At 42.0% G+C, this 25,153-nt stretch overlaps 2 protein-coding genes across 2 annotated transcripts; one reads left to right on the top strand and one right to left on the bottom strand.

Annotated features, from left to right (window-relative positions):
• The first annotated feature begins 1,945 nt into the window (after positions 1-1,945).
• LOC120059033 lies at positions 1,946-18,024 on the top strand. The gene is made up of 7 exons (XM_039007798.1): positions 1,946-2,611; positions 2,995-3,369; positions 9,106-9,417; positions 9,772-9,888; positions 10,164-10,361; positions 13,753-13,914; positions 14,218-18,024. Exons 1-7 carry the CDS (start codon positions 2,566-2,568, stop codon positions 14,247-14,249), a joined length of 1,242 nt encoding a protein of 413 aa, XP_038863726.1. The 5' UTR covers positions 1,946-2,565; the 3' UTR covers positions 14,250-18,024.
• A 2,543-nt stretch (positions 18,025-20,567) lies between these two features.
• LOC120059032 (emerin-like) lies at positions 20,568-25,029 on the bottom strand. The gene is made up of 6 exons (XM_039007797.1): positions 24,751-25,029; positions 24,408-24,509; positions 24,093-24,127; positions 23,842-23,924; positions 23,678-23,734; positions 20,568-21,274 (listed from the first exon to the last, which is right to left on the bottom strand). The coding sequence occupies exons 1-6, from the start codon at positions 24,830-24,832 to the stop codon at positions 21,052-21,054; spliced, it is 582 nt and encodes a 193-aa protein (XP_038863725.1). The 5' UTR covers positions 24,833-25,029; the 3' UTR covers positions 20,568-21,051.
• Between the last annotated feature and the right edge of the window lie 124 nt (positions 25,030-25,153).

Here is a 25,153-nt window from a genome sequence, read left to right as displayed (position 1 = left end):
CTTACTTAGGGACCCTTCCCAACAATGCGGGAAGAGACAAAAATAGAAGAAAATAATAACACAAGGAATAAATATACATTGAGTAATGATAACTTGGCTGTACACACTGGGTACCAGTACCGAGTCGATGCGCAGTGGTACAAGGTAATGGAGGTAGATATGTACATAATAATAAAATAAAATTGTATTTGTCACATGCACCGAATACAACAGGTATTCCTTACAGTGAAACCTTACAGTGAAAGGAAATCACGCACAGAACGACCTCAGGAGGCTGAAGAAATTTGGCTTGGCAAACTTTTACAGATGCACATGTAACAGTATAACTTTAGTACGTCCCCTCGCCCCGACGCGAACCAGGGACCCTCTGCACACATCAACAACAGTCACCCACGAAGCGTCGTTACCCATCGCTCGACAAAAGCTGCGGGGGAGGGGAAACAAGGGGAAACACTACTTCTAGGTTTCAGAGCAAGTGACGTAACTGATTGAAACGCTATTAGCGCGTACCCGCTAACTAGCTAGCCATTTCACATCCGTTACACTCACCCCCCTTTCAACCTCCACCTTTTCCGCAGCAACCAGTGATCCGGGTCAACAGCATCAATGTAACAGTATAACTTTAATACGTCCCCTCGCCCCGACCTCGGGCGCAAACCAGGGACCCTCTGCACACATCAACAACAGTCACCCACGAAGCGTCGCTACCCATCGCTCCACAAAAGCCGCGGCCCTTGCAGAGCAAGGGGAAACACTACTTCTAGGTTTCAGAGCAAGTGACGTAACTGATTGAAACGCTATTAGCGCGTACCCGCTAACTAGCTAGCCATTTCACATCCGTTACACACAATTAAGACCATCCTGTCGGGTTGTATCACCGCCTGGTACGGCAACTGCACAGTCAGCAACTGCAGGGCTCTCCAGAGGGTGGTGCGGTCGTCCCAACGCATCACCGGGGTCAAACTACCTGCCCTCCAGGACACCGACAGCACCTGATGTCACAGGAAGGCCCAAAAGATCATCAAGGACATCAGCCACGGCCTCTTTACCCCACTATCATCCAGAAGGCGAGTTCAGTACAGGTGCATCAAAACGGACACGGAGAGACTGAAAAACAGCTTCTATCTCAAGGCCATCAGACTATTAAATAACCATCACTAGTTGGCTTCCACCCGGTTACTCAACCCTCCACCTTAGACGCTGCTGCCCCGTATACATAGACATGGAATCACTGGCCACTTTAATAATGTTACTCAACCCTCCACCTTAGAGGCTGCTGCCCTATATACATAGACATGGAATCACTGGCCACTTTAATAATGTTACTCAACCCTCCACCTTAGAGACTGCTACTTTAATAATGGAACACTAGTCACTTTAATAATGTTACATACTGCTTTACTCATCTCATATGTATATTCTGTATTCTATTCTACTGTATTTTATTCAATGCTACTCCGACGTTGCTTGTCCTAATATTTATATATTTCTTAATTCCATAATTTTATTTTTTATATGTGTGTATTGTTTTGAATTGTTAGATACTACTGCACCGTTGGACCTAGGAACACAAGCATTTCGCTACACCCATCTACTAAATATGTGTAAATACAATTTGATTTGATGATCAAGGGCTAGGCATATAAGCCCCCAACGAAATTCTGAATCCAAATACATCCACAGTTCGATTTGCACAGATTTTGGGGGGTCAAATTAACTCATTATTTTGTTTTGTTGAATATATGTAACAACAATCCAAACTCTTTCACCATTATTTACTCTAATTGTGGCATGATTCCACTATTTTTTTTGATCAGTTTACATGTTTCATTGGGGGCTATTTATTTTGAAGGCGAACCTCCGATTCCACTATAGTTGCTCACGGTAATGTAGTTCCCAAAACACTGGTATAATTCCGTACGTAAATACGTAATTACGTAAATGCAACGCCAGGCGGATATGTGTCTTGCTTGTTTTTACCGAAAACAATAAATCTTTTTAAACTTTTTTCTAAATTTTAATTTAAACAACAAATCTTTCGATATGATTCCCTGATAGCTTGACGTGATTATATATCGATGACAAATAATACTGTATCTACATATTGAATAATTAATGTTTTTAACTATAGAACTTTCGCGTTCTTTAAAACAAGGTTTTGTAGTTAAAGAATATGCATAGTTACGACATGGAGTAGATTTCTCGGCTTAATATTTGTATATGTTTGATTTACGTTATGAAATGTGAAAGGATGGACCAGGACTGACCTGAAGTTAACCAGCTAAACTAACCAGGCATGATCAAACAGTGTCAGTGACTGAAGGAATTTAGCTAGATGCCTGGTAGCAGCGAGTAGGCATGTTGTAGCCAGCAATACTACAGGCTAACACACCGAAATCCTTCAGATAGTATTGCGGTAATTTGACTAGTTAGCCAACTATAGTGGTCTCAAGTTCAAGGTCTCCACTCCACTTTTGGGTGCAGTTTGAGTAGACCGTTTCCCCCCCGAAAACCGCATCAAGCTCAACGTCAGCAGAATCATCTCTCGACTTGCGGTCAAATGAAATGGTGACAAAGATGCTGCATATTCTACTTGTCCTTACAACGCTAGGTCAGTGATCATTCGATATTTTTTCTTTTCTGTGTGGTGTAATTTGTTAATTTTAGAATGAGCTAGTTTAAGTATTTCAATATGCTTGTGTGATGAGTTAAGTATCAGAGACAACCTTGAGTACTGATACTGTAGCAGCTAACATCGATATGACTGCTTTGCTGAAGTATTTTCAAGATTTGGAGATCAAATTTACACTTTTCCTCAGTCTTTCTCTTGCTGTTCCCATACAGGCTGTGCTCTTGTTGTACAGGCTGTGCTCTTGTTATACAGGCTGTGCTCTTGTTATACAGGCTGTGCTCTTGTTGTACAGGCTGTGCTCTTGTTGTACAGGCTGTGCTCTTGTTATACAGGCTGTGCTCTTGTTACTTGGGATGGGGTAGGTGCAGACGGTGAGTCACTCAGAATAGTACCAGCTGCAGATGGCTTTTCGTTCATCCGTCTAGTCCATGGGGACAGTGACTGTGCGGGGCGCGTGGAGCTGCTACACGGGAATCAGTGGGGGACAGTGTGTGACAAAGGCTGGGACCTGACAGATGCTGACGTGTTGTGCAAGGAGCTGGGCTGTGGGCTGGCCGATAAAGCCATCCGTAGAGCTGCGTTTGGAAGGGGCACCGGAGAGATCTGGCTGACTCACGTCCAGTGTTCGGGCCACGAGGCGAGCCTGACGCAATGTCCCAGGGTTCTCCACAGTCCCAGGGCCGTCAACGGGAACCCCACCTGCACCCATGATAATGACGCTGGGGTGAAATGTTCAGGTGAGACTGAGTCCCAGGAGGATAGCCTGGTACAGATCAGTTGAAATTGTTTAAACAGATCTGGGGCCCCCATGCTAAAATAGTGGGGGTTTTGTTATGGGACAGAAAACAGTTCCACGTTGGAATGTAATTAAGTAATACATCTTAACAATAGTAACGTTGTAAGAATTGATCATATGCTGTGAGGTGTTTGTACAGTGGTTCCTCAATTAAAAGTTGCATCATATGTGTTAGTGCTTGCCGTTAATGCTCGTACAAACCACCAGAGGGCGTCTTTGAGCACTTCTACTCCATTTATTCATAAGGGCTTTTGAAGCTGAGCAGAGATCACCATGCCATGCAATTGTGAGTAGAGGTCGACCGATTAATCGGAATGGCCGATTAATTAGGGCCGATTTCAAGTTTTCATAACAATCGGTAATTGTCATTTTTGAACATCGATCATGGCCGATTACATTGCACTCCACGAGGAGACTGCGTGGCAGGCTGACTACCTGTTATGCGAGTGCAGCAAGGAGCCAAGGTAAGGTGCTAGCTAGCATTAAACGTATCTTATAAAAAACAATCAATCTTAACATAATCACTAGTTAACTACACAAGGTTGATGATATTACTAGTTTATCTAGCTTGTCCTGCGTTGCATATAATCGATGCGGTGCCTGTTAATTTATCATCGAATCACAGCCTACTTCGCCAAACGGGGGATGATTTAACAAAAGCGCATTTGCGAAAAAATCACAATCGTTGCACGAATGTACCTAACCATAAACATACATGCCTTTCTTAAAATCAATACACAGAAGTATATTTTTTTAAACCTGCATATTTAGTTAAAAGAAACCCAGGTTAGCAGGCAATATTAAACTAGGGAAATTGTGTCACTTCTCTTGCGTTCATTGCACGCAGAGTCAGGGTATATGCAACAGTTTGGGCCGCCTGGCTCGTTGCGAACTCATTTTCCAGAATTTTACGTAATTATGACATAACATTGAAGGTTGTGCAATGTAACAGGAATATTTAGACTTAGGGATGCCACCCGTTAGATAAAATACGGAACGGTTCCGTATTTCACTGAAAGAATAAACGTTTTGTTTTCGAAATGATAGTTTCCTGATTTGACCATATTAATGACCTAAGGCTCGTATTTCTGTGTGTTTATTATGTTATAATTAAGTCTATGATTTGATATTTGATAGAGCAGTCTGACTGAGTGGTGGTAGGCAGCAGCAGGCTCATAAGCATTCATTCAAACAGAACTTTCGTGTGTTTGCCAGCAGCTCTTCGCTGTGCTTCAAGCATTGAGCTGTTTATGACTTCAAGCCTATCAACTCCTGAGATTAGGCTGGTGTAACCGATGTGAAATGGCTAGCTAGTTAGCGGGGTGTGCGCTGATAGCGTTTCAATCGGTGACGTCACTCACTCTGAGACCTTGAAGTAGTTGTTCCCGCGGCTGCTGCTTTTGTGGAGCGATGGGTAACGATGCTTCGAGGGTGTCTGTTGTCGATGTGTTCCTGGTTCGAGCCCAGGTAGGGGCGAGGAGAGGGACGGAAGCTATACTGTTACACTGGCAATACTAAAGTGCCTATAAGAACATCCAATAGTCAAAGGTATATGAAATACAAATCGTATAGAGAGAAATAGTCCTATAATTCCTATAATAACTACAACCTAAAACTTCTTACCTGGGAATATTGTTAAAAGGAACCACCAGCTTTCATATGTTCTGAGCAAAGAACTTAAACGTTAGATTTTTTACATGGCACATATTGCACTTTTACTTTCTTCTCCAACACTTTGTTTTTGCATTATTTAAACCAAGTTGAACATGTTTCATTATTTATTTGAGGCTAAATTGATTTTATTGATGTATTATATTAAGTTAAAATAAGTGTTCATTCAGTATTGTTGTAATTGTCATTATTGCAAATAAATAAATACATGTTTAAAAAATCGGCCGATTTAATCGGTATCGGCGTTGCCTGGCCCTCCAATAATCGGTATCGGCGTTGAAAAATCATAATCGGTCGACCTCTAATTGTGAGTACACTTCATGATTAAAATTGAATTATATATTTCATTTTTGGTCAATGGGAAGCGAAAAGGAAGAAGATCAAGCAAGCCGAGTCCCAACATGGGCAGAATATTGTATGAAATATTTGGACGGTTAAAGGCCGACATTTGGTCGTTTCAATTAAATCTGGTTATTTCAATTCAAATGTGACTTGTTCCATTCTACATTCTCTTGTTGATATTTTATTTATTTTAGTGGTAGCCCGTTCTCCGTTTCACAGCGCTGTATGGGTGTGGCTGACAGCAGTTAGAAACTTCAGCACCACGTAACAAGAAGATGCCCCATCCCTCTAACTAATTGGGCTACTTTTGCAAAATGTGTTGATGTCTGACAGAGGGAAATGCTGTAAATCAAGATGCTACATGATGCTTCTTTCTATCGTTGTCATCTGTTCGGTAACATAACATAATCATTTATTCATTCATCAGCAGGATAAACCCATTCCTGGCACAAATTGTGGGATTTTCACACCTATCCCTTTGTAAATGAATGGAGGTGTGAATGTTTCTGTCTGAGAGTCTCTCTCCTCTCGCACTTATAGTCCTGCATCGGGACAAAAAGAATCAGCTGGCGGGTAGTTGAGAGAAGTTGAGTAATGGCGCAATTACACTTCACGTGGACTGACGATTTTCAAAAAATAGGATACAGCCCATTACATAAACAAAGAGTGGATGCTCGTGGAGAGGTTGCTATCCACCATGGAGTGGGACAGTTCCCAGCGCAAAACTGTAGATAACATAAGGCCAGCTATTGTGAAAGAATACTTGGGGCTCTTGTTGAATTCCTCTCGCTTCAAAGAGACCAGACGACTCTTTTTATTTATTTCTCTGCACCCCTCACTCTATTCAAGACCACATTGTCTACCTCCATATGAGGCTTTCATTTAGGAAGGTCATAAAAAAACATGATACTAAGACAATGTATTTCAAAAGAACAGAATAGCATGTTTTGAGATGTATTTATCTGTGCTTAGTAGCCGAGGATATATAGATTCATTTAGCAGAGACACCAATCGCGTATATTCAGTCAACACACATATTTTACAGTAAGAATATAATGGAACAATTTAGTTTCTCTTTTAAAAAAACGTTACAGTGTAACAACAGTTATAGTAAGTCATATTCTACAGTCCAGTTACAGCTTCTTCTGACAAAGTAAAAAAAAAAAATGTATTTTTCCAGGTGTGAGCCTTTGTGCGCTCGGGACAGAGGAAGAGCAATTCTTACACTGTTGTTCTAAACTCAATCATCCTCATTATTCAGGTCATTCAAATTTATTCATGAAGTCATGTGCACAATTATCAGATTCTATCTGGTTTTCACCCATTCATCAATTGACCTCATTCATTCAGTGAAACACAGATTCAACCACAAAGACCATTTTTCCCCCCCTCCAAAACCTCGCAAAGAAGGTCACCTATTGGTAGATGGGTAAAAAAAAATATCTCTTAGAGCATGGTGAAGTTATTTAATTACACTTTGGATGGTGTATTAACATACCCAGTCACTACAAAGATACAGGCGTAACTCAGATGCCTGAGAGGAAGGAACCTGCACAGGGATTTCACCATGAGGCCAGTGGTGGATTTTAAAAGAGTTACAGAGTTTAATGGCTTTGATAGGAGGAAACTGAGGATGGATCAATAACATTGTAGTTACTCCATAATACTACCCAATTGACAGAATTAAAAAGGAATCCTGTGTATAGAATAAAAAACATTCAAAAAAATATATCCCGTTTGCAACAAGGGACTGAAGTAATACTGCAAAAAATGTGACAAAGCAATACATTTTTTGTCCTGAATACAAAATGTTACATTTGGGGCAAATCCAACACAACACATTACTGAGTACCACTCTCCATATTTTTAAGCATAGTGGTAGCTGCATCATGTTATGGGTATGCTTGTATTTGTTAAGTACTGGGGAGTTTCAAGATAAAAAAAGAAACAGAATGGAGCTAAGCACAAGCAAAATCCTAGAGGGAAACCTGGTTCTGTCTGCTTTCCACCAGACACCGGGAGGTGAATTCACCTTTCATCAGGACAATAACCTAAAACACAAGGCCAAATCTACACTGGAGTTGCTCACCAAGAAGACAGTGAATATTCCTGAGTGGCCGAGTTACAGTTTTGACTTAAATCTACCTCTTAAGGATCCGTCCCCTTTTTTTTTTTTAAATCTCCTAAAATGACACGCAAATCTAACTGCCTGTAGCTTAGGACCTGAAGCAAGGATACGCATATTATTGATACCATTTGAAAGGAAACACTTTAAAGTTTGTGGAAATGTGAAATTAATGTAGGAGAATATTATAACACATTAGATCTGGTAAAAGATAATACAAAGAAAAAAACAACCATGTTTTGTATTTTTTTTGTACCATCTTTGAAATGCAAAAGAAAGGCCGTAATGTATTATTCCAGCCCAGGTGCTATTTAGAGTTTGGCCACTAGATGGCAGCAGTGTATGTGCACAGTTTTAGACTGATCCAATTAACCATTACATTTCTGTTCAAAATGTTGTATCAAGACTGCCCAAATGTGCCTAATTAGTTTATTAATAACTTTTCAAGTTCATAATTGTGCACTCTCTAAACAATAGCATGGTATTCTTTCACTGTAATAGGTACTGTAAATTGGACAGTGCAGTTAGATTAACAAGAATTTAAGCTTTCTGCCAATATCAGATATGTCTATGTCCTGGGAAATGTTCTTGTTACTTACAACCTCATTCTAATCGCATTAGCCTTCGTTAGTGTAACGGCTGTCCTCCTCCTCTTCGGATGAAGAGGAGGAGTAGGGATTGGACCAAAGCGCAGCGTGATAATTTGACATAATGAAGTTTATTAAAGTAAAGACGAAAACCGAAAACACTTCAACAAACTACAAAATAACAAACGAACGTAGACAGACCTAAAACATGTGAACTTACATATAACGAAGAACGCACGAACAGGTACATACTACAAACAAACAATACAGTCCCGTGTGGTAACATAAACGGACACAGGAGACAATCACCCACAAACAAACAGTGTGAACAGCCTACCTTTATATGGTTCTCAATCAGAGGAAACGTCAAACACCTGTCCCTGATTGAGAACCATATAAGGCTAATTACACCTGACCTAAACATAGAAACACAAAACATAGAATGCCCACCCCAACTCACGCCCTGACCAACTAAACACATACAAAATGAACAGAAAACAGGTCAGGAACGTGACAGTTAGCTCAACCGTCCCGTGGGGGACCCACCCATCCTGTAGAGGTTTTAAATCTATGGCAAGACATGAAAATGGTTGTCTAGCAATGATCAACAACCAATTTGACAGAGTTTGAATAATGGGCAAATGTTGCACAGTCCAGTTGTGGAATGTTCTTCGAGTTACCCAGAAAGACCTCACAGCTGTAATCTCTGCCAAAGGTGATTCTAACATGTATTGACTCAGGGGTGTGAATATTTATGTAAATGAGATTTCAGTATTTCATTGTCAATAAATAGGCAACATTTTCTAAAAACATTTTTAATTGTGGGTAGATTGGTGAGGAAAAAAAATAAATATTGAATCCATTTTGAATTCAGGCTGTAACATAACAAAATGTGGAATAAGTCCATGGGTATGAATACTTTCTGAAAGCACTGTATCTATCTCCCTGACAGGTGCACTGTTGATGCCCACCCTGTCCCTGCTCTCCCCTCACACCGTCTTATCTCCCGGGGAGGCGGTTCGCTTCAGCTGCACTGTGGTACCGGGCCACCACCTGAATTACTTCAACCTGTCTACGAGGGGCATAGACACCCCGTTGATGACTCAGTGGGTGACCTTTGCCCAGTCTAGGGTGGAGTTTACTCTGTCAATCCTGAAGACTACTCAACAGGGCAGCTATAGCTGTCTGTACGGGATCAAGGGTATCTCTCCCTCCTCCTCCACGCTCACCTCTCCACCCAGCAACTTTATCAACATCACTGTGGGTGAGTCATCTAGGGCCTGTTCAGTTAGAGGAAGGATTTGCTCCAATGGAAGAGGAAAAAGGGATTTGCTACAGTATGCTTTAAAGTTCATTAGGGCACAACGTAGAGAAATGTTTTTGCAACATAAAAAGGGACAACTTGTTTTTTCTTATTGGACGAGTTCAGGACAGGTAGTACTGCCTCGTTTCACTCTGTTCTCCCTACTGAACTCATCTTTTATCATTTTGGTTTTGTCATGAGATCCTGACATCTTTTCCAGTAACAAAAAAAAAAAAAGTCTGACTTCGTTTTGATCTGTCCTGTATGACGGGTCAAATTGATCCACAACCCCCTGTCTCCCTCCCATCTCGTCAGTGGAGCTGCTCACCCCTCTTCGCTGGTACAACACGTCCAACGAGGCTCCCACAGGCTCTGTCATCAAAGGCCACAGCTTCAACATCACCTGCTTCACTGAGAAGCAGTATCCTGGAGGTAGCTTAATTGATTGATACATTAATTGATTTTGATTTATTTTACCATTTAAAAAAAAAAAATACTAATTTGTCTGGTTTCTTGGACATTAAGCCTAGGCCTGGACTAAATAGCTCTTTCAATGGAGATTCTCCAATAAGCAAGCTTTTCAGTCTAGTGCTAAGCTGTCTCCGGAAAACTGGCCCGTATAGGCAAGAACAAGCAGTACATAGCTACATTTACTAAATCTATCCAGGATAACACAATATTAAAGATTGTTTTATTTCCTTATTGAGGTTCCTTCCAGCTGCGTCTGATCCGCTCCAACGACACGGTACACCAGTCGCTGCCCGCCCTCACTCCCGCTGTCACCTTCAGCTTCTCAAACGCACAGCTCTCCAACGAGGGCTGCTATTACTGCCTCTATATGGTCCAGCTGGACGGGAGAACCTTCATGTCCCGGGAGAGCCAACCGCTCCCTGTCTCCATCAGAGGTGAGGGCAGGCCAGTCAGCATCTACGGCAGGGATGGGCAACTGGCGGTTCCCCTTTTGAAGCCCTCGGATCAATTTCCCTCAAAATAGTAGAATAGAAAATATGCAATTTCAAAATGTTGGTGTGCATCAGCAGTTTGTTTGTTGTTATGTCACTGATAGTCAGTCAATTAGCCATGTCAGCAATATTTTTTAGGGGGGATTGCTAAATTAGTTTAGCGGCCAGCTATCTAAACTTGTTATCATGGTTGAATTACTGGCCCGGGGGGCCCCCCATTGATTTTGTTAGTCAGTCTCACTCATATCATTAAAAACTGCAAACATTTCTCCCCATGGCAAAATGTGTAGAATTGCAGCAAACTTACTTTAAAACTGCAACAATTTCTCAATGTCCATATAATGACTGTCTGTCCATCTCGGTTGTGTCCATAGATGTACAGTTCATTCGGGAAGTATTCGGACCCCTTCCCTTTTTCCACATTTTATTACGTTACAGCCTTGTTCTAAAATTGATTCATACATTTTCTTAAAAAAAAAAAAAATCCTCATCAATCTATACACAATAGCCCATAATGACAAAGCAAAAACAGGTTTTTAGACATTTTTGCAAATGTACAGTACCAGTCAAAAGTTTGAACACCTACTTATTCCAGGGTTTTTCTTTATTTGTACTATTTTCTACATTGTAGAATAATAGTGAACACATCAACACTATGAAATAACACATATGGAATCATGTAGTAACCAAAAAAGTGTTAAAATATATATTTTATATTTGAGATTCTTCAAAGTAGGAACCCTTTGCCTTGATGACAGCTTTACACACTCTTGGCATTCTCTCAACCAGCTTCATGAGGTAGTCACCTGGAATGCATTTCAAGATTTGTGTGCCTTGTTAAAAGTTAATTTGTTGAATTTCTTTCCCTAATGTGTTTGAGCCAATCAGTTGTGTTGTGACAAAGTAGGGTTGGTATAGAGAAGATAGCCCTATTTGGTAAAAGACCACGTACATATTATGGCAAGAACAGCTCAAATAAGCAAAGAGAAAGTCCATCATTACTTTAAGACATGAAGGTCAGTCAATCCGGAACATTTCAAGAACTTTGAAACTTTGAAAAAACATAAAGCGAGATTAAACTGGCTCTCATGAGAACTGCCACAGGAAAGAAAGACCCAGAGTTACCTCTGCTGCAGAGGATACATTCATTAGAGTTACCAGCCTCAGAAATTGCAACCCAAATGAAGAGTTCAAGTAACAGACACATCTCAACATCAACTGTTCAGTGGAGACTGTGTGAATCAGGCCTTCGAATTGTTGCATAGAAACAGACACCAATAAGAAGAGCCTTGCTTGGGCCAAGAAACACGAGCAATGGACATTAGACCAGTGGAAATCTGTCTAAAGGTGCGATTTTTGGTTCCAACCGCTGTAAGACGCACAGTAGGTGAAAGGATGATCTCTGCATGTGTGGTTCCCACTGTGAACCATGGAGGAGGAGGTGTGATGGTGCTTTGCTGTTGACACGGTCTGTGATTTATTTAGAATTCTAGGCACACTTAACCAGCATGGCTACCACAGCATTCTGCAGTGATACGTCATCCCATCTGGTTTGGGCTTAGTGGGACTAATATTTGTTTTCCAACAGGACAATGACCCAACACTGTGTACGGGCTATTTTTTTTATATTAATATATTTTAATTATATTTTTACCCCCTTTTCTACACAATTTCATGATATCCAATTGGTAGTTACAGTCTTGTCCCATTGCTGCAACTCCCGTACGGACTCGGGAGAGGCGAAGGTCAAGAGCCGTGTGTCCTCCGAAACACGACCCTGCCAAGCCGCACTGCTTCTTGACACAATGCTTGCTTAATCCGGAAGCCAGCCACATCAATGTGTCAGAGGAAACACAGTACACCTGGCGACCGTGTTAGTGTGCACTGCGCCCGGCCCATCACAGGAGTCGCTAGAGCGCAATGGGACAAGGACACACCAGCCGGCCAAGCCCTCCCCCCCCCCTAACCAGGACAACGCTGGGCCAATTGTGCGCCACCTTATGGGTCTCCAGGTCACAGCAGGCTGCAACACAGCCTGGGATCGACCAGGATCTGTAGTGATGCAGCTGGCACTGCGATGCAGTGCCTTAGACCGCTGCGCCACTCGGGAGGCTGTAAGGGCTATTTGACCAAGAAGGAGAGTGATGGAGTGCTGCATCAGATGACCTGGCCTCCACAATCACCCTACCTCAACCCAATTGAGATGGTTTGGGATGAGTTGGACCGTAGAGTGAAAGCAAAGCAGCCAACAAGTGCTCAGCATATGTGGGAACTCATTCAACACTCATTCAACTCATTTTTTTTGGTTACTACATGATTCCATATGTGTTACTTCATAGTGTCTTCACTATATCAAATCAAAGTTTATTTGTCACGTGCGCCGAATACAACAGGTGTAGACCTTACAGTGAAATGCTTACTTACCAATTGTGCGGGGGAAAAAGAAGGTATGTGTGTGTGTGTAGGTAAGTAAAGAAATAAAACAACAGTAAAAAGACATTTGAAAAAAGAGTAGCAAGGCTATATACAGACCTGTTAGTCAGGCTTATTGAGGTAGTAAGTACATGTAGGTATGGTTAAAGTGACTATGCATATATGATGAACAGAGAGTAGCAGAAGCGTAAAAAGAGGGGTTGGCAGGTGGTGGGACACAATGTAGATAGCCCGGTTAGCCAATGTGCGGGAGCACTGGTTGGTCGAGCCAATTTAGGTAGTATGTACATGAATGTATAGTTAAAGTGACTATGCATATATGATAAACAGAGAGTAGCAGCAATGTAGAAAAGAGTAAAAATAAAGAAAAACCCTTGAATGATTAGGTGTGTCCAAACTTTTGACTGAGACTGTATTGAACATAAACAGCTTATTTACATAAGTATTCAGACCCTTTGCTATGAGGTTCTAAATTGAGCTCCAGTGCATCCTGTTTCCATTGATCATCCCTGAGATGTTTCCACCTGTTGTAAATTCAATTGATTGGACATGATTTGGAAAGGCTCACACCTGTCTTTTTAAGGTCCCACAGTTGACAGTGCATGTCAGAGCAAAACACAAGCCATGAGGTCGAAAGAATTGTCCGTAGAGCTCCGAGACAGGATTGTGTTGAGGCACAGATCTGGGGAAGGGTACCAAGTACACATTAATGCCCATGATTTTGGAAGATGTTCGACGTGCAGGTGTCCACATACTTTTGGTCACGTAGTGTATATTCATGTTTGTTTGTGTACATCATTGGTTGCGTCCACCCACCCTCAGACCTGGACGATATTAACCGTAATATAAAACATTTATCACTTCTCATATTGTCTGTCCATCTGGGTTCTGTGCCCCTCAGACCCAGACCCAGTGTTGAGCCCTATGGTGATCAGCTGCCTAGCTTCTGCTCTGGCCTTCCTCGTGGCTCTCGTCGTCGTCATCATCATCATCATCGTTGCCAGAGTTAAGCTCTGCAAGAGACAGGAGAACCCCTTGGCGCTAGAGCTAGAGACCAGAACCTGTGAGTCCTTGTCTTGTATCGTCCCACTCCTAGCTTTTATCCTGGAATCCAGGTTGGGGTCAGTTCCATTTCAATTCCAGTCAACTCAGAAAGTAAACCCAATTTCATATTTTCCCTCATTGAAAATAATTTGACTTAAACTCTGCTGGAATCCTTACGGATAGAAACACTGGTGAAACTGGGCTTATCAGTTTGGATTCCTGGCCATCTTTGCTTACCACTGTCAAGTTAATTTAGAAGAATCATCCTGTATAACCACTAACAGACTGACGTGTCTATTAACATGTCTGATATGACCAACAGGTGTGGACAACATGTACGTTGCCTTGGGATGATGAGCTGGGCAGATATATTGGATAAAGAGAAGGACCATGTGTTTGTGAGAGAACCATCAAGATGGAACCCACAATGCAGACATTCCTGAGCTGACAACCTTCCTCAGGGATGGGTCACAGACAGAGATAGTGACACAAGACAAGTACCAAAGCACTACATAGGAGCCATACACACGACATCTACTAGAACCTGGTAGAATCCTGCATTAGAACATGACAACACTTGTAGGTAGATTTGTTAAGCCATCATCCATATACCAGGCACACTGTAATGAACACTACAATCAACTAACTATAAAAGGACAATGACTACAATGACCCTATTGGACACTTTGGCCTTTCTAGGCCAGTTCTTATGCCAAAAATCAGCTACAACTGACGAGACTGGACATGAATTCGACTGAGCACTAAGTTCCAATGCCAATGATTTTAATTGTTAAATGATGGTTGAATAAGACTGACGGTCAGTTAAACTATTTCACTATTGACGTCAACAAGAGAACAGCAAACACTTGTTGGACTGAAGAAAGATTAACTTTAAGGCCTCAGCATACTTCAGTTCGGTTAGCCGAAGTCGGCTAGGCCAACCGAACGAGTGAGGTCGTGTACTCCCTTAAAAGACCTTCGCTTGAAAAACAAGAGGCAGTAGTACTGTTTGTCCAGTTTGAGACGCCGTAGCCAGTATACACTTCCTCAAAATAGTCTGAATTAATCTAAGATACAGTAACTCAAGAAATCTGTATTTTTGACGTTTTTGCTCAGGAGACTTTAGTCGCGTAATTTTTACATCTAACTAAGATGTTTGGTGCAGTATTTCGCAATGGAAAAAAATGCATGACAACATGTCGGGTTGAAGACCGAAAAGCACCCTATCCCCTCAGCACTCAAATTAAGTGGACACTTCTGATGACGTGTCATGACAACTGACGAGTATACACTTGGAGGGCGAGGGAGGAAGGAATGATTTTTAAATAGACCGCCCTTGCCCGGAAATTCGTCACTCGTTCATCCCATTATGATTGACTAGTTGATGTCCATCTCCAATAGAGACTGACTAGCCGATGTCCATCTCTAGTAGACTGACTAGCTGATGTCCATCTCCACTAGAGACTGACTAGCTGATGTCCATCTCCACTAGAGACTGACTAGTTGATGTCCATCTCCAATAGAGACTGACTAGCCGATGTCCATCTCTAGTAGACTGACTAGCTGATGTCCATCTCCACTAGAGACTGACTAGTTGATGTCCATCTCCACTAGAGACTGACTAGTTGATGTCCATCTCCACTAGAGACTGACTAGTTGATGTCCATCTCCACTAGAGACTGACTAGCCGATGTCCATCTCCACTAGAGACTGACTAGTTGATGTCCATCTCCACTAGAGACTGACTAGTTGATGTCCATCTCCACTAGAGACTGACTAGTTGATGTCCATCTCCACTAGAGACTGACTAGCTGATGTCCATCTCTAGTAGACTGACTAGCTGATGTCCATCTCTAGTAGACTGACTAGCTGATGTCCATCTCCACTAGAGACTGACTAGCTGATGTCCATCTCTAGTAGACTGACTAGCTGATGTCCATCTCCACTAGAGACTGACTAGCTGATGTCCATCTCCACTAGAGACTGACTAGCTGATGTCCATCTCCACTAGAGACTGACTAGTTGATGTCCATCTCCAGTAGAGACTGACTAGTTGATGTCCATCTCCACTAGAGACTGACTAGTTGATGTCCATCTCTAGTAGAGACTGACTAGTTGATGTCCATCTCCACTAGAGACTGACTAGTTGATGTCCATCTCCACTAGAGACTGACTAGCTGATGTCCATCTCTAGTAGACTGACTAGTTGATGTCCATCTCTAGTAGAGACTGACTAGTTGATGTCCATCTCCACTAGAGACTGACTAGTTGATGTCCATCTCCAGTAGAGACTGACTAGTTGATGTCCATCTCTAGTAGACTGACTAGTTGATGTCCATCTCCACTAGAGACTGACTAGTTGATGTCCATCTCCACTAGAGACTGACTAGTTGATGTCCATCTCTAGTAGACTGACTAGTTGATGTCCATCTCTAGTAGAGACTGACTAGTTGATGTCCATCTCTAGTAGAGACTGACTAGTTGATGTCCATCTCCACTAGAGACTGACTAGCTGATGTCCATCTCTAGTAGAGACTGACTAGTTGATGTCCATCTCCAGTAGAGACTGACTAGCCGATGTCCATCTCCACTAGAGACTGACTAGCTGATGTCCATCTCCACTAGAGACTGACTAGCCGATGTCCATCTCTACTAGACTGACTAGTTGATGTCCATCTCTAGTAGACTGACTAGTTGATGTCCATCTCTAGTAGACTGACTAGCCGATGTCCATCTCCACTAGAGACTGACTAGTTGATGTCCATCTCTAGTAGAGACTGACTAGTTGATGTCCATCTCTAGTAGAGACTGACTAGTTGATGTCCATCTCTAGTAGAGACTGACTAGTTGATGTCCATCTCTAGTAGAGACTGACTAGTTGATGTCCATCTCTAGTAGAGACTGACTAGCTGATGTCCATCTCTAGTAGAGACTGACTAGCTGATGTCCATCTCCACTAGAGACTGACTAGTTGATGTCCATCTCTAGTAGAGACTGACTAGCTGATGTCCATCTCTAGTAGATAAAGTTTGCCTTTCAGTATCTAGATTCTATGGGTGCCAGGGTTTTATATTTCACTCAGTTACCACATTCGCCGGTATCGCTGTAAGTTCTGTTCACCGTATGTTGCTGGGAATAAATACGAAATATTTATATTCTGTGATCACATTTTATTCTCTACTAACCTGTATTCAATAAGTTAAAGAAAGAAATGACAGAAATCCTGTTTGATACAGAAACATTTATTTAAAAAGTTGGGAGATTCATAGGAATGACTCAAAATGGCTGGATACAAAATATGTGAACAGTTACTGTCTTGCTGAAAAGTATTTACTTGTAGACTGCATCCTATTTATTCCCTATATAGTGCACGCGAACTACAAAAGTAGTGCACTATATAGGGAATAGGGTGCCATATGGGATGCAGCCCATGCTCAATAAACATTCTTGTGTGACCAAAGTGATCTCTGATAAAAACAGACAAGTGTCTGGTAAACGTCAAAGTGAGTATTACAAAATGATACTGCAGGTGTAGAAACATGTTCTCGTGATGTCACCATAAGACATCTAACAGAACCACCTCACACACGGAACATTTGAATGACAATACGACCTATCACAACAATTGCATTTGTATAATAGTGTGAATGGAACCATTAACAGGTCAAAATGCTAAGGCACTTCATTTTCAACTTTAATGCCATTTAGAACCTTGTAATTTAGAACTTTAATGCCATTTAGAACCTTGTAATTTAGAACTTTAATGTAATTTAAACAATCCAAACATAACAATTGATTTTCTTGTTCATGAAGAAAGCTTAACTTGTGTTTTTGATTCAAATAGACCATGCCCATTTCAAGCTTATCTTCCAAATACAGTTTTTCACAATAGTTAGGCAAGAGTCATTGTTGCTGCTTTGTAGTATACCCCCCCCAGGACGCAAAGAGAATCCGAGGATACTGCGTATGGCTGACTAAGCCAGACTATACAACTAGATAGCACATTGTGTCAGGACATTTACACAAATAGCCATTACCAAATCATAATACACTACATGACCAAAAGTATGTGTACACCTGCTCGTCGAACATCTCTTTCCAATATCATGGATATTAATATGGAGTTGGTCCCCCCCTTTGCTGCTATAACAGCCTCCACTCTTCTGGGAAGGCTTTCCACTAGATGTTGGAACATTGCTGCAGGGACTTGCTTCCATTCAGCCACAAGGATTAGTGAGGTTGGCGATTAAGCCTTGCTCGCAGTCGGCGTCATCCCAAAGGTGTTCGATGAGGTTGAGGTCAGGGCTCTGTGTAGGCCAGTCAAGTTCTTCCACACCAATGTCGACAAACCATTTCTGTATGGACCTCGCTTGGTGCACAGGGGCATAGTCATGTTGAAACAGGTAAGGGCCTTCCTCAAACTGTTGCCACAAAGTTTGAAACACAGAATGGTCTAGAATGTCATTGTATGCTGTAGCGTTAAGATTTCCCTTCACCGGAATTAAGGGGCCTAGAACCATGAAAAACAGCCCTGACAATTATTCCTCCACCAAACTTTACAGTTGGCACTATGCATTGGGGCAGGTAGCGATCTGGCATCCGCCAAACCCAGATGGTGAAGTGTGATTCATCACTTCAGAGAACTGATTTCCACTGCTTCAGTCCAATGGCAGTGAGCTTTATACTTGTGTGTGTGTGGCTGCTCGGCCATGGAAACCCATTTCATGAATCTCCTGACGAACAGTTCTTGTGCTGGCGTTGCTTCCAGGGGCAGTTTGGAATTCGGTAGTGAGTGCTGCAACCGAGGACAGACCATTTTTACACTCTAGGCGCTTCAGCACTCGGCGGTCCCGTTCTGTGAGCTTGTGTGGTCTACCACTTTGTGGCTGGGCTGTTGTTGCTCCTAGACGTTTCCACTTCACAATAACAGCACTTACAGTTAACCAGGGCAGCTCTAGCAGGGCAAAAGTTTGAGGAACTGACGTTGAAAGTGGCCATTCTACTGTTTGTCTATGGAGATTGCATGGCGGTGTGCTCGATTTTATACCCATCAACAACAAATAGCCCAATCCAACAATTTGAAGGGGTGACCACATACTTTTGTGTATATAGTGTATTTCTGATTTGATACAATATACACTGCTCAAAAAAATAAAGGGAACACTTAAAAAACACAATGTAACTCCAAGTCAATCACACTTCTGTGAAATCAAACTGTCCACTTAGGAAGCAACACTGATTGACAATAAATTTCACATGCTGTTGTGCAAATGGAATAGACAAAAGGTGGAAATTATAGGCAATTAGCAAGACACCCTCCAAAACAGGAGTGATTCTGCAGGTGGTGACCACAGACCACTTCTCAGTTCCTATGCTTCCTGGCTGATGTTTTGGTCACTTTTGAATGCTGGCGGTGCTCTCACTCTAGTGGCAGCATGAGACAGAGTCTACAACCCACACAAGTGGCTCAGGTAGTGCAGTTCATCCAGGATGGCACATCAATGCGAACTGTGGCAAAAAGGTTTGCTGTGTCTGTCAGCGTAGTGTCCAGAGCATGCAGGCGCTACCAGGAGACAGGCCAGTACATCAGGAGACGTGGAGGAGGCCGTAGGAGGGCAACAACCCAGCAGCAGGACCGCTACCTCCGACTTTGTGCAAGGAGGTGCACTGCCAGCGCCCTGCAAAATGACCTCCAGCAGGCCACAAATGTGCATGTGTCAGCATATGGTCTCACAAGGGGTCTGAGGATCTCATCTCGGTACCTAATGGCAGTCAGGCTACCTCTGGCGAGCACATGGAGGGCTGTGCGGCCCCACAAAGAATTGCCACCCCACACAATGACTGACCCATCGCCAAACCGGTCATGCTGGAGGATGTTGCAGGCAGCAGAACGTTCTCCACGGCGTCTCCAGACTCTGTCACGTCTGTCACATGTGCTCATGTGCTCAGTGTGAACCTGCTTTCATCTGTGAAGAGCACAGGGCGCCAGTGGCGAATTTGCCAATCTTGGTGTTCTCTGGCAAATGCCAAACGTCCTGCACGGTGTTGGGCTGTAAGCACAACCCCCACCTGTGGACGTCGGGCTCTCATACCACCCTCATGGAGTCTGTTTCTGACCGTTTGAGCAGACACATGCACATTTGTGGCCTGCTGGAGGTCATTTTGCAGGGCGCTGGCAGTGCACCTCCTTGCACAAAGTCGGAGGTAGCGGTCCTGCTGCTGGGTTGTTGCCCTCCTACGGCCTCCTCCACGTCTCCTGATGTACTGGCCTGTCTCCTGGTAGCGCCTGCATGCTCTGGACACTACGCTGACAGACACAGCAAACCTTTTTGCCACAGTTCGCATTGATGTGCCATCCTGGATGAACTGCACTACCTGAGCCACTTGTGTGGGTTGTAGACTCCGTCTCATGCTACCACTAGAGTGAGAGCACCGCCAGCATTCAAAAGTGACCAAAACATCAGCCAGGAAGCATAGGAACTGAGAAGTGGTCTGTGGTCACCACCTGCAGAATCACTCCTGTTTTGGGGGGTGTCTTGCTAATTGCCTATAATTTCCACCTTTTGTCTATTCCATTTGCACAACAGCATGTGAAATTTATTGTCAATCAGTGTTGCTTCCTAAGTGGACAGTTTGATTTCACAGAAGTGTGATTGACTTGGAGTTACATTGTGTTGTTTAAGTGTTCCCTTTATTTTTTTGAGCAGTGTATATATATATGTAAATGTATTTACTATGAGCTGTGGACACTACATTTTTTGGGAGATGATGAAGACAGTACTGTGAGAAAGTGTCATCACTATTACCCATAGTAGAAGCACCCTATTTTGGTAACATAGTTGTATGATAAAAGAATACTATACATCATCTAGTAGCTAAATACGAGTCTGGACGGGAGGAAATGTTCTGGCTTTCCTTTGGCAGAATCCAATGTCAGTCACCTTTTTTATATAAACCACAAGCACAAAGAATGACAGGCATGGGATTTGCCTTAATACATATGTCAAAATTTGAACACTGGGACATATTCATTCATTTTAAAAATGTTGTCCAATAGGAAAATTTGCGATTTTATTATTAGTACTTCCCCATTTTGGACTGTTTTCTTAAAAATGTTCTGCCTAATGAACACATCCCAGATTTTGGAAAAATGTGATTATTGGATTCTGTTAAAGGGGTTACTCTCTACGGACTCCATGTTGATAAATATGAAGTACAGGAACCCTGCTACGATCAGGAAGACCAGTAACTGGATCCAGAGAGGGACCAGTTTCCCAGAGCTCTCTGTTATTTCCTCCTTCACAACGACACCTCCAGCCTTCACCACAGGCATTGGTTTGGAGTAAGAGGAGTATGATGGTGTGTTGTAGACATGGGGCCTGAAAACAGGGGGGGGGGGGTTTAGTCTCACATGACTACATTCAGGTATGTGATCAGAACATAGAAAAGCAGGCTCTTAGCTAAGGGATAGGTCAGTTTCCATATACACTGAGTATACCGAACATTGTGAACAACTTCCTAATATTAGGTTGCACCCCTCCCCCCTTTTGCCTTCAGAACAGCCTCAATTTTATCAGGGACGTGGACTCTACGAGGTGTCGAAAGCATTCCGCCAGGATGCTGGCCCATGTTGATTGCAGTGGAGGCTGCTGAGGGGAGGATGGCTCATAATACTGGCTGGAATGGCATCAAACACACGGAAACCATGTGATGTATTTGATACCACTCTACTTATTCTGCTCCAGCCATTACCACGAGCCTGTCCTCCCCAATTAAGGTGCCAACAACCTCCTGTGGTTGACTCCAATGCTTCCCACAGTTGTGTCAAGTTGGCTGGATGTCCTTTGGGTGGTGGACCATTCCTGATACACACGGGAAACGGTTGAGTGTGGAAAAACACAGCAGCGTTGCAGTCCTGACAAACCGGTGGGTTGGGGCACCTACCAAAACCCGTTCAAAAGGCACTAATCTTTTGTCTTGACCATTCACCCTCAATGACACACCTACACAATCCATGTCTCATTTAATCTCAAAGCTTAAAAACATCATTCTTTAACCCATCTCCTCCCCTTCATCTACACTGATTGAAGTGGATTTATAAGTGACCAATAGACTGACTAGGTGAATGCTGTCATGGAAAGAGTGTTCTTAATGTTTTGTATGCTCAACTGTATATACAGTGCCTTCAGAAAGTATTCACAGCCCTTGACTTTTTCCACATTATGTTATTAAAAATGTATTAAATTCAGATTGTATCACTGGCCTACACACAATACCACATGTGAGGGTGGAATGTTTATTTTTTATTTTATTTTTTATTTTACAAATAATAAAGGAAAAGCTGAAATATCTCCAGTCAATAAGTTTTCAAGTCTAAATCAGTTCAGGAGTAACAATGTGCTTAACAAGTCACATAAGCTGCATGGACTCACTCTGTGCAGTAAGTGTTGAACATGATTTTTGAATGACTACCTCATCTCTGTACCCCACACATACAGATAATCAGTCGAGAAGTTAATTTCAAAATACAGATTCAACCACAAAGACCAGGGAGGTTTTCCAATGCCTCACAGAGAAGGACACCTATTGGTGGATGGGTAAACATTAAAAAAAAAGCAGACATTGAATATCCCTTTGAGCGTGGTGAAGTTATTTATTACACTTTGGATGTTGTATCAATACACCCAGTCACTACAAAGATACAGGCATCCTTCCTAACTCAGTTGCTGGGGAGGAAGGAAACCGCACAGGGATTTAACCATGAGACCAATGGTGACTTTAAAAGAGAGTATAATGGCTGTGATAGGAGAAAACTGAGGATAGAGCAACAATACTAACCTAATTCACAGTGAAAAGAAGGAAGCCTGTACAGAATAGAAAACATTCCAAAACACATTGAGTACCATTCTCCATATGTTCAACCATAGTGGTGGCTGCATCATATTATGGGTATGCTTGTAATCGTTAAGGACTGGGGAGTTTTTTTTGTTGATAAAAATGTTTACTGAATGGAGCTAAGTACAGGCAAAACTAGAGGAAAACCTGGTTCAGTTTGCTATCCACTGGGAGACTAATTCATCTTTTAGCAAGACAATAACCTGAAACAAGGCTAAATCTACACTGGAGTTGCTTACCAAGAAGAAAGTGAATATTCCTAAATTACAGTTTTGACTTAAATCTTCTTAAATCTATGGCAAGACTTAAATGGTTGCCTAGCAATGATCAACAACTAATTTGACAGAGCTTGAAGAATTTTGAAAAGAATAATGGGAAAATATTGTACAATCAGTGTGCAAAGATCTTAGGACTTACCCAGAAAGACTCACAGCTGTAATCGCTGCCAAAGGTGATTCTAAAATGTATTGACTCAGGGGTGTGAATACTTATGTAAATGAGATATTTCTGTATTCCATTTAAAACAGTTGCAAAAATGGCTCAAAACGTGTTCACACTTTGTCATTATGGGGTATTGTGTGTAGATGGGTGAGAAAAAAACACAAATATTTAAACAATTTTGAATTCAGGCTGTAACAACAATGTGGAATAAGTCGAGGGGTATGAATACCTTCGGAAGGCACGGAATATGAATGGAGGATAAATGTCAGAAAAGCAGGAATCACATCCCTGAACATTAGCATAGTTTCAGTATCTGTTTGTCATATGGTTCTTGTCGGCATGACAACGACCATAGGACTTGGCATAAAAAAAAAACAGATCTGGGACCAAACTATGAAAACATTATTATACATAAACAATTTGAAATCTTTCAAAACGAGACTCACTCATCAACGTATTGTCTTCCGCTGCTGTACTCTGGTCTTGATCTTGAATAGAGTTTGCTGCAAAGGATAGAGAAATAAGTGGATTCGTTTTTATTGGTCCACTTAAAATCAACTGACCATAAAAAAAAACACTGGATAACATAAAAATCTGTGAACAAACGTACTCATCCACAAAGTCCCTCTCACTATACTCTGGTCTTGACCTCATGTAGGGTTTTCCATCTCCTGAAGGCACTTCACTTATAACCTGCAAATATGAGAAACAGAATAATATTGATGGTAAGACTGTTTGATTTTCCATCTATAAAATGTGTTTATTTTTTATTTAACTAGGCAAGTCAGTTAAGAACAAATTCTTATTTACAATGTAGAAGCAACTCCGAACAAATTAATCAACCCAAGGTTGAATACTTACTGGTGTCCGATAGGTAACATAAGTGACTTCTTCCTCTGAAATGAAGAAAAAGTAAACAAACAAACATTCAGTCAGGTAACCTAGGTGTTAGAGCGTCGATCCAGTAACCCAATGGTCGCTGGTTCGAATCCCCGAGCCGACAAGGTTAAAAACCTGTCGCTGTGCCCCTTGAGCAATGCACTTAACCTTCATTGCTCTGGATAAAAGCATCTGCTAAACGACAAAAATATAATTCCTGATTTCCACTTAGCTCAGTCTAAAGATAGTATATGTATGCATAATGTAGCATTGTGCTATCATGTATGTATAACTTACGCTCTTCTCTGTAGAAGGTTTTGTCTGAGGATGGTTTTGTGACTTTCTTGTCTTTGGCCATGGCCTCTTTTAGCTTCTTCTCATACAGGGGCCTTGTAGTGTCTCCAAAAATGCAGAAATGTTAGATGTGGCTCAGTAATGCAATGAAACCATTGCTACATGACTATTATAATATCATCAATACATTTGAGACCGTCTGGTCATAGACATAACGTTAGTCTATTAGCCTACTCAGTAGGCTAGGAATTATTAGCTACAGTAGCTAGCTAAAACATTATTCAGCTAAGGGCTGGGTAAGCATATCTAGCTATCGTTAACGTTGAAAAATGAAAGCATGTCTTACCAACGATAGGTCCGTGCTTAATTTCATACTCGTCCAACAGTTCCCTGATTTCTTGGTCAGACTTACTTCTCAGTGTGGCCATACTGTCGGCTATATATTTTGCTCTTTGATTGCAACGGAAAATTACTCGTGTTGACTGGCTACATTAACTACAGTTTAATTTGCAAAAATCAACAATGTTCTGGCACCACCCACTTCCACACATTGCTACCATAGAAATATTATGAATAGAACGGCCTTGGACCCTCTAACCACAAAGTTTCTAAAACCCGGAAGGGTAACATCGCGAGACTTCCGGGAACGCTTATGAAACGGGAACAAACAGTTTTTCATTTTCGTCAAAAACAACATTTTATCGAAGGAGTGCATTTGAATTGACGGTTTGCACATGCGCAGTTCGGTG

Source organism: Salvelinus namaycush, chromosome 14 (assembly GCF_016432855.1).
Source record: "Salvelinus namaycush isolate Seneca chromosome 14, SaNama_1.0, whole genome shotgun sequence".
Lineage (NCBI taxonomy): Eukaryota > Metazoa > Chordata > Actinopteri > Salmoniformes > Salmonidae > Salvelinus > Salvelinus namaycush.
Note: the sequence above shows the minus strand (reverse complement) of the source record. Positions and strands in the feature narration are given on the sequence as shown.